Consider the following 10,212-nt stretch of genomic DNA (forward strand, 5'->3'; position numbering starts at 1 on the left):
ACCTGAGACAGATGCTTTGTTTCTCTGCATAATATGTAATCTTTTCAGTGCTGCAGTTAAGTGAAAAGAGACATATGATCCAGGTCTCACCTGATGGTTTTCACATGTAGTTCGCAGCACTGCAGAACATACTGGTGAGCAAAGTTTTGTAACACTGAAGAAATTGTGTTGCCTGCTCTGGCTGAATTACAGAAACATAGAACAGCATTACCAGAACTAACAAGAAAAAGATACCTCTTCTGGTTTCACCTTGCTTGTTAAATGACTGAATTCCATGTTTACGCACTGTTTATGTGATGCTTCTTTTTGAAAAGTTACTGTGTTCAACAAGCTATGTGAGCTTGTAAGTTGTTGATACTATTGAATAGCTCATCTGCTATCTAATAATCATCCCTAAAAATACAGGTGAGCAAGTTTATGGCTTTCTGAAATTTTAATATGCTTTCTCTGACTCCTGAGAGTGACTGGAGCAGTAATAACAGAACAACGTGGACAGCTGCCACTAATTTAGTGTTGGCCAGATCTACACAGTACCAAATGTTACTGAAGCAAGTTTATGGGCTCATCCACTGTTGGTGGGCCGGGGGCTTGGAGCAGCCTTCTGGAAGTGTTTGCATCCTGTGGTGTCTCCACTTTGTCCTTTGTTGTGGGATAGCTACCTCCTGCTTCACTTCACATTCCTACACCACAGATGTTTGTCTGAATTAGTCTCCCTAGGCTGTCTTTGATCAGAGAACAGAAACAGGCTCATACTTTTTCATAGAACCATAGATCTATTTAGGTTGGAAAAAACCTTCCAGATCATCCTAACCAAGTCCACCACTAAACCATGTCCCAAAGTGCCACATCCACATATTTCTTAAATACTTACAGGGATGGTGACTCCACAGTTTCCCAGGTCAGCCTGTTCCAATGCCTACCCACCTGATCTGGGAAGAAACTCTTCGTAATATCCAATCTAATCGGTTTTTGGCTGTTGACTCATTTGGACTACTTTGGGGTCTTTTGGTCCGGTGAATCCTGTCCTTTCTCTTTCTTATCAACCATTTTTTTCCATATTTCTTAAACCTTCCCAGCAAATGGAGACCGGCAGAGAAAGGATCCTTAGCCTGTTTTCCTAAGGGAATATGTTTTGTCTACTGTAAGTCTAGACAAAGACTTTCCTATTTTCTGTGGGAATCTAGGCTTGCTCCTAATGACTTGAACTTACTGGAAAATAAGCAGCTGGGGAAAGAAGGGAAACCATGTTTCTGTCTCTACAGAGGATAAGGTGGAAAGATACTTTGATGTCTAGTGAGTTATAAGGTTATTCACGCAGAGCTGAAAATCTGTTTTTGTTAGTTTGCTGTCCTCTAGTTACAGACTTGTGTAGCAGCCTACCGTTAAATCCTTTTTGCCTTTCATCTGCCTCTCCCAATTTCATTACTGTGCCTGGCCACAACTTTCAGACTCCTTGCAGTGTAGCTATGAAGCAGAAGACTTGCACTACCAAAACAAAATCCGTTTGACAGGTGGCGTGAAGACAGCTGCTCTGAAGTCCTCCCTTTCCACTAATGGAATCAACTGGCATAGGATGAGGTGTTTAGCGAGGTATCTTTGCTACCAAGACTGAGTGATGTGGTATATTTGCCTCACAGAAGAAGCTGGTCACTACTTTAATGCTAGCTGGAAGAGCATAGGAGGAGTAGAATTTGCCACCAAGGTTTTTAGTTAAGGGACTGTTTAATTCCACAGGTGGTGGCATTTCTGTGAGTCAGAAATTAATTTCAAACTGTAGAGGCTGTTCTTCCGGGTTATAGCAGTAAAAGATGCAGAGTCACATCCTTTTTTTTCATGGTGTAGATTTTTGTATTTGTGATTGTGAACTCATTTTCTTGTACTCTTCCCCAAAATGCTAATATGGTAACTGGGCTTTATAAGTGTTGCAGCTTTTTATGCATTTGAGTTTTTTCCTTACCTTTTTCCTTTCTCGTTTCTTTCAAGTTTTCAAATGTGTATGAGAACTTCAAGTGTAGCTCTTTTATCAATAAACTTTGGTTTTGTGACCCTATTTACAAATAGATAAAGTGCTGTTGAAGGTCTCCAAGTGCATTTGAGTTAAAATTCTATTTAACCAGTTACCTATCAGGAGCTCTCAGTATGTTAAACCTATGCAGGTTATTTTCTATAAGATTTCTTTTATAGAGAGATTATTCTAGCTACTATCCATCAAGGGATGTCTGAAACTCAAATGTAGAAGCAGTGCTTTCTTTCTATCTCTCCTTTTAATATGCAAAAAGTTGCATGGGCTAGCTTGATATCATTATGTCTGTATGTAGAATCTGTACTTCCATACATACATGCATAAAGAGGAATATTAATGCTATAAAACATCTTAAACACATTGGATTTCACAATGTAGATATGAAAACAAGCACCTGGGAGTCATCAACAGACAGAAAAAAAAGACCAGTTTATCCCTTTTTGAAGATGAACTTGTCTATGTATTAGTATATTATAATCTTTCAGGTGTATGGCTGCTATAGCTAGAAATCCATAAACAGTATTTGGGTATCCTGCTATCAATTCTGACTATCCTGCAAACAATTCTGACTGTCCTGGTTCAGGACTACCAGATGCTGGCTTCCCTTACAGATGATGCATGCAATTAGCTGTATGGCTTAAACTGGGTGTCTACAGACAAAATATGCTGGATGGATGCTGCTCTTCTTCGTGGTAGTTAGCTCTGTAGGCAGGTAAGGGGAGCTCTTTTGGAATGAACTTTTAGAACCAATCTTTGTAGTCTTAAATGCAGATGCTATAACAGGTGTCATGATAAAGCTGGGATGATCCTCTAGCGTTACTATTTTTTGCTTTGTTTGTCCCATTTCAAAGTATGTGGGATATGTCAAAGGCTAGATTTCTCTTGGGAAGATTGTAGATTTCTGTGATACTGCTGTGAGTAAAAGCTCTGGCCTCAAGAGGGAATACAAGCAACCTGAGCGGCTTTTCTTTCTGTAATGCATATTTGCCTGCTGTTTTTGCTGCCAGGTGATGGAAAGATGGACTGGAAATTGCAAAGTTTGGGATGAAGGGAATGGAATGCTTGTTTGATCTGAGCTGACTTTGAGTTGTTAGTGAAGAGGCTGAGGAGATCTGGGCTGAGGTTTTCAGGCATGCCGACAGGTTACACACTGGCTTTGAAACGGTTGTCACAGAGCTGTAAAAATACACCCATGTTGCATACTGTTCCTACCTGTTAAAATGTCAAGTAAACTGAAAGCTAAGTGGTTTTATCCTCAAGAACACGTGGTACAGTATTGCTACCTTGTGCTCTGATGAGAGGTTAGGACTTTGGCTTCTATGTGAAAAGTACACCAGTGTGTTTCATCAAGCAAAATGACCAGACATTTCCTAATGGCTTTCGTGGGTTGGGATTAAGACCAGGATTTCTCCCTTCACTAGTTTCTTTAACGTAAATAAATTATTTTTTTAAAAAAGCATGTTTCAATTATGAGGTTTTGTAGCATTCTACCACTGTTAACCATATAGTTAGAATAGAAATCTTGTGGATAGATGCAGTTCTAGAAAATAACTGTTACTTTTGTCATTTTTCATTTTGTCAGCTGTTGAGTACATAGTGAATGATGACAACAAATCCTCATGAAGTTGACTAATGCAATAGAAGAGAAGATAGCTATTGCATTTTAGTTTTGTCCTACAGAATTTTTGTCCGTGTGGTCATAGGAAACTTTTATTTTCAATTTCATGGTGGCAAACACATTTTTCTCAAAACAGGGGAAAAAAAATCACAAAACTCTCGCTTAATCAAATCTGGATGAGTGCTTGTAGTTTCCATAAAGAAGATAAACGGGAAGTAGTTGGCTGTAATGTAGGTGCGCAAATCTTGTCCCATCCGTGTTCTTAGTTGTCTTGTAATAGAGACCATCTTGAATTTTTGGCTGTCTCAAGCACAGCCTGATGGCAAAGAATGATGTGTTAAAGAGTGAAGTATGCCTGTCGCCTCGTATTCTGGCTTGTCTGCTCAAAAACCAAGTGCAGATTTTCTTGGTTTCCCTATATTCATGTTAGATGCTGGTCTGTTCCCCTTAGTTAGAGACAGATAATTTCTCATTAGAAGCAAGTTTATGACATTTTTTACTTAAAGAATATTTGAGTATCAGTCACCAGTTTTAAGAATAGTGATGTGTTTAACTACCCTGTTATCTTATTAATGATTTGATCTTTCAATATTTTTTCTTAAAATAATGTTTCATTAGCTGCATTACAAATTAATGCTAAAGACACGTGTATACAACATTAGAATGGGAACAAGTGTTTTGATTACCTTACACACAAATGCAGGAGATAGGAACTGATGGAAAGGCACACTTACAAGGATGATTCGTTGGATTCATTTCTGCAAAGAAAATAAAGCCCTTTTCTTTTTTCTTTCCTTTTTTTTTTTTTTTTTTTTTTTTTTGACCTTTGTGATGGAGTTACATGTTGTCGATGGAAGGAAGACAGGGACACTCAATATGAGTGATCAGCAAGCTTCATTTTATTGCCCGAATAGCCTAACTTTCACACAAGATTATTGGTCAAAAGCACTCAGACAAACAACTAGAAGAAAACAAACCTACCTGCAAGAAAACAACCCCCTTGTGATTAGCAGTCACATAGACCTTGTCCTTGAGGCCAGCTACTGGTAACAATATTTTCCTGAATTCCTCAATTGGGCGATGTGGGAACACTGTCATGGGAACTTCTCATAGTTGCCCTGGTAGCTTGGTTTGCTCAGCTACAGCAAGCCATGGGATTTTTGCTGTTTCAAAAAATCCCTCAACAGTTACACTCTTCAAGTGACACTGTAAAGTCAGTGGCATACGTGGCAATATCAATTACCATAAAATCATAGGATCATCTAGGTTGGAAAAGACTTTCAAGACAACAAAGTCCAGACATGAACTTGACCTAACAATTCCTATCATTAAACCATGTCCCTTAGTGCTGTGTCCACACATACTTCAAGGGGTATTTAGGGGTAGTACTCTACCACTCCCCTGGGCAGTCCCTTCCAATGTCTGACCACCCTCCCCACAAAGAATTTCTTCCTGATGTCCAGTCTAAACCTCCTTATGCACAAGTTGAGGCCCGTAACATTCTCCTTTGCTTTCCTAAGGTGAAAAATAAATGTTTAATTCACTCTCCCTTATTTTTGGTCTTCCTCCTTTTTGTTTCTTTGAAATTAGTGTGCCAGAGTTTGAAGAGCAAAATTTTCTTTTTTCATTATTACTTTTCTCTCTTATATACATGTGCTGTCTTGGTACATGGAGAAGAGTAAACTTTCTGAATACTGTTTATCAAAATATGTTTTCCATTTCATTTTGTTTTGGTTGATGGTACCATTATTAGAACCTCTTCCTCTGTATTACTAACTATTTCATTTATCTTTTGCAATCTAAAAATGCATGTGGACTAAATATATATTTCATCGAATGTAGGTTCAGCATAATGCAGATAAATCTACTACACTGAAACTAGCAGATTTTGGCCTTGCAAAGCTGGTTACAAAACCTATATTTACCGTTTGTGGAACACCAACGTATGTTGCCCCTGAGATACTTGCTGAGAAGGGTGAGTGTATACATCTATAATTTCTAGTAAATCATCCAATTGCTCTTAACTTTCTAATCATGGACATATTCCATAATGTTTCATCCTACTGATATGTCTTTACAGGGTAGGAGGTTGGCTAGCAGCAAAATCAGTGAAAGGAAAGAAAACCTTTTAGCTTTTGACAAGCATGATATCAGTCATATTTACATTATTGTCTATGTGATATAATTGTGATTTCCAAGCAAGCAACTTACTAAATTACCATAGAAAATAATTGCTGAAGTGGTGAAATAAGCAAAAGTTTGTCTTGCAACCTCAGGATAGTCACTCCCATTTTGTGACTGTAAACCAAACAACTTTCCAAGGCCCTCTGATGCAAGAGGATGGTGAACGTGTATGCTAAATACATGTAACAAGCCAAAGCATCATTCACATCAGAGAGAATTTTGTTGATTTCGTATCCAAAAAGACTCAGACCTGGAAAGGAGTAAGATTTTGATGACTCAAGAAAAGCTATTTCTGTGTCTTGTTCTGTAGAGCTGGGTTGAACATCTCCAGTTATAGTCAACTTCAATGGAAACTTGGCACTCTTAGTGCTTTTTTTTTTTTTTTAAAAAGAGAAACTTTTAGAAATATGCCCCATGTTTTCTCAATTAGTCTCCTGTTGACATTGGCCTTGTAAGACAGACAGTGATTGTGAAACGTGTTGAAGAAGAGAGGCGCTGTGTGAGAGCTGTGAGTATTAACAGAGCAGATCCACTTGCAGAAGTGGTGTACCAGCCACTTACTCTTCTGCTGACCTTGTCTTTCTAAGAAGCTAAACAAAGCTTCTCTGTTTTGTAGAGAATAAAATGAAAAAAGAAACAGCTCCTACCAGTCATGAGTTGTGTTTTTTGTTGTTGATGCTGCTGTTTGTTTTTGTTTATTTTCTAAAACAAGACTTAGTAAAAGATGTTTAGCCATGGTTTGTATTTTCTTCCTTAGGCTATGGGCTCGAAGTAGATATGTGGGCAGCTGGTGTGATCCTTTACATTTTGCTCTGCGGTTTTCCCCCATTTCGCAGTCAGGAACGTGATCAAGAAGAGCTGTTTCAAATCATACAGCTGGGTCACTATGAGTTCCTTTCCCCATACTGGGACAATATTTCTGCAGGTAAGTGTGGTGGTTTTACTCGGGTGGGCAGCCGAGCTCCACCACAACCGCTCTCTCATTCCCTCCCCTCCTCAAAGAGGAAGGGGGAGAAAATACAACACAAAGAGCTCGAAGTTTGAGATGAGAATGATTTAATTAAAGGGAAAGGGAATGGGGAGAAAAAGAAACAAAAGAAACTATAAGGCCGCATGGAAGCACAGAGAGAAAGAAAAAGTTATTCTCTACTTCCCATCAACAAGTGATGTTTGGCCTTGTTCTGGGAAGCAGGACCTCAAAAAACGTAGCGGTTGTTCAGGAGGACAACCCTCTCCCCCACGAAAGCCCCCCTTTTTATTCTTGAGTGTTACATCAGGTGTTATAGAATATCCCTTTGGTTGGTTTAGGTCAGCTGCCCTGGCAATGTCCCCTCCCCATCACTTGCCCACCGCCAGCCTGCTGGCTCTTGGGGACTTGGAGGGAGTCCTGATGCTGTGCCAGCACTATGCAGCAATAGACACAACACTGGAGTGATATCAGTGCTTTTTCCTGCTATGAGTGCAGAGCACAGCACTGTGTGGGCTGCTGCAGGGAAAGGTGACTCCATCCCAGACAGACCCAACACAGTAAGATTCAACATGTATACCAGCTCTGAGAAGCTCTTCCCTGGAGTGGCTTGGACACAGAGAAGCTGCCTTTTGTTCATGACAGAGATGTCCGTTAACTTTGGGATGTCTTACAGGTCTGTTTTATATGATGATTTCGTATTTGCTTTAGATCTCAATTTAGTCCTCTGGTGGTATCAGTCATGGTGAATCTGAATATCAGGACTGATTGATGTAACTGTTCCTTTTCTAAGGCAAGAAAAAAATTTTGCTCAGCTGACTTGTAAGAATTATCTCTGTAGGAAAAAAGGCACCAAAATTACCTCCAGTGTTATGTTACCTTTCTGTAAAGATGTGTTTAAAAAAATCTCAAGAGATGAAAATTAATTCTTTTCTCTGCAGAATGCAGTGTGAATTTTCTATTGAGATCAGTGGGGTCATTTCTTCCCTCTTGTAGGCTAGTAGTATCTTTTCTGCAGTCTTCAAAATCAGACAGTAAAACCCTTGTCTCCTTATAAGATCTTTTAAAGAGCATACTCAACAGAGTTCTATGACTGTTGTGCTCTGAGGTATAAGATTCCCATTGCTAGTTCCTGTGAATCAGAACACCTAGCTGCATGCCTTCAGCATTCCTTCAAGATTGAATTCTCTTCCCTTTTCTCTTTCTTTGGGGGAAAATGGTGTGGAGATTTAACATCTGTCACTAGTTCTAAATCTAGTTGCTAAAATATTTCCTGGGGATAGCCACAAAAAAAATGTTACTGTAAAACTAGTAAGAAAGATTAGAAAGATGCTTTGTGTAGGAATAACCACCAATTTTATTTTTTCTTCTTTTCTTTCTTTCATAATAGCAGCAAAAGACCTCATAGCCAGGCTGTTGATAGTGGATCCCCAAAAGCGCTACACAGCACGGCAAGTACTTCAGCACCCTTGGATCAGAACAGCTGGAAAAACTAATGGCAGAAACTTGCAGAGGGAAGTAACAATAAATATTGAGCGTCATTTCCGGACCCAGCGCCGAAAGGAAGTTGTAGATGAGGACACATGAAGTCTCTTCAAGCTCATCTATTTGTCCCTTTTTATAGATTAACATATTATTTGTTTTCTTTTGTAAATGAATTGAGCCCTTAGTGTATAGATTTTGCTGGCCATCATTATAACTCTCCTTGATTCTGAGATTCTGAATAAGGATAGAGATCTAATTTGCATCCCCACCCATGTGATGTCACTTGGGAGCGTCTCTGACAGCAGTGGGTACTAGATATTTCCTGGAGGGTATACATTATTTTTCTTTAAATGCTGATTAGAACTTTTACATTATATAATGTATATCTTTTTAGATGGCAAATGTTTGCTTCTGTGGCCAACATTAGTGGTGACTGAAATGTGTTTTCTTGTCTTGTTTTGTGTGATACCTTCAGGAGTTTTGCATTTTGTTTTTTATTTTATAATGTTTTGTGTTTATAACATTGTCAAAATGGCTGTCTGCATACACATCCTGCACTAATTCTTAAACCAGCTTTTCACAAGTTCCTGCAAGCAGTGGAGAAGGTGAGGGAATTATTTTTGTGTGTATATGTGTGTATATATATACACACACATAAAATATATATATTATTTAGCTGTAGTATATGTTAAATAAAATGTAAGATACTGTTTATTAAGTTGTAAGTAAAGAAAAATCGTTGTAGGTGAAATGAGATATTTTATGGGAGATATTATATCTCCCTTGGCAATATATTTTCTTTGGATGTTCTCAGGGACGGGGCAGTAGAATGTACAATGTTTCTGTTAAACTATCATGGTTCTGTATAGTATGGTAGTTTCATTTCTTTATAAGAAGAGGTGGGAAGATACCATGACTGATACGGTTTCAAGGCTAGAATAATAACTTTTAAAACATTTTTGTTCCTACTCTGGGAAGTAGGAAGTTAGCAGTTTTAAGGAAACTATTCCCAAAGGTATACTTACAGAATGATAAACCAAGCTTTTTTTTCATACTGAATTTTTTATTAAGAACCATCCACATCCATCTGTGACTCCCTCATGCTGATGGAGAAGAGAGAGCTGGAAAGCTCCTTCTGTGACTTAAGTTAGCCCTTACTCTTGTCGTTCCCCTCTCATCAACATCCTTCAGAGCTGAATTGCTTTTGTACACTTGTCAGTGTAGTTTGTTTTTTTTTGTTTGTTTGTTTGTTTTTTATGTTGCCTTCCCTTGGGTCTCTTTTTCCTCAATTCTGTAAGAATAGGCAATGTAATGAAATTACATTAAAGTTCAACTCAGGAAGAGCAACTTCTTGTTAGTCTGTGGGAAGGTCTCCCAGGGGACATGTCATATGCTTCGTTGCTTATGTTATTTTTAATTGGTTTGGATGGAATTTTAAAGAAATCCTTAGGGGGGAAAATGCAGCCCTGAGAAGGGCCATGACCTTAAAGAGCTTTTGAATCTCAAAAATTTTCTTTAACTAATCAAATCCAAAAAGCACTCTACTTGTCTGTTTTATAATGCTTTGTCCATGAATTACATGTGCTAGCAAATAATATTCACAACAAAATTATCAGTAGTATTAAGATAAAGTTCATAGCTTGTAGAATTGAATGAAGGTGTCTTGTAATGAGATATCAGAAGCATTTCAGAATCAGTAGAACATGTTCATAACTATAAGAAACAGGATATTATTTTTGCTGAGTGCTAAAATTGTGTGTGAATTTTCTGAATTACCAAAAAGTGTGTGGTACTGTCATCATGTTTCTGTTTCAAGCTGTGACAATTTTTTCCTCAAAAATGATGTATGAAAGTAGAAACAACTTGGATCTTACAAGAGAATTGTGTTTTTAGTTAGTTGGCTTGTTTTAATACGTATTGAATTAAGACTTGCTG

The 10,212-nt window shown here is 38.2% G+C and overlaps 1 protein-coding gene across 2 annotated transcripts in view; it reads left to right on the forward strand.

Annotated features, from left to right (window-relative positions):
- DCLK3 (doublecortin like kinase 3) overlaps positions 1–8,756 on the forward strand; it is a 28,396-nt gene extending 19,640 nt beyond the window's left edge. Inside the window, exons 3-5 of one of the 2 annotated variants that reach the window (XM_032180621.1) lie at positions 5,484–5,616; positions 6,583–6,750; positions 8,183–8,756. In XM_032180621.1, coding sequence (XP_032036512.1) covers positions 5,484–5,616; positions 6,583–6,750; positions 8,183–8,379 — 498 coding nt within the window. In that variant the 3' untranslated portion in view covers positions 8,380–8,756. The remainder of the gene's footprint in view (positions 1–5,483; positions 5,617–6,582; positions 6,751–8,182) is intronic. The other variant, XM_032180622.1, reaches the window with a different exon arrangement.
- Positions 8,757–10,212: the final 1,456 nt, after the last annotated feature.

The sequence above is a fragment of the Aythya fuligula genome, chromosome 2 (assembly GCF_009819795.1).
Source record: "Aythya fuligula isolate bAytFul2 chromosome 2, bAytFul2.pri, whole genome shotgun sequence".
NCBI classification, from domain to species: Eukaryota; Metazoa; Chordata; class Aves; order Anseriformes; family Anatidae; genus Aythya; species Aythya fuligula.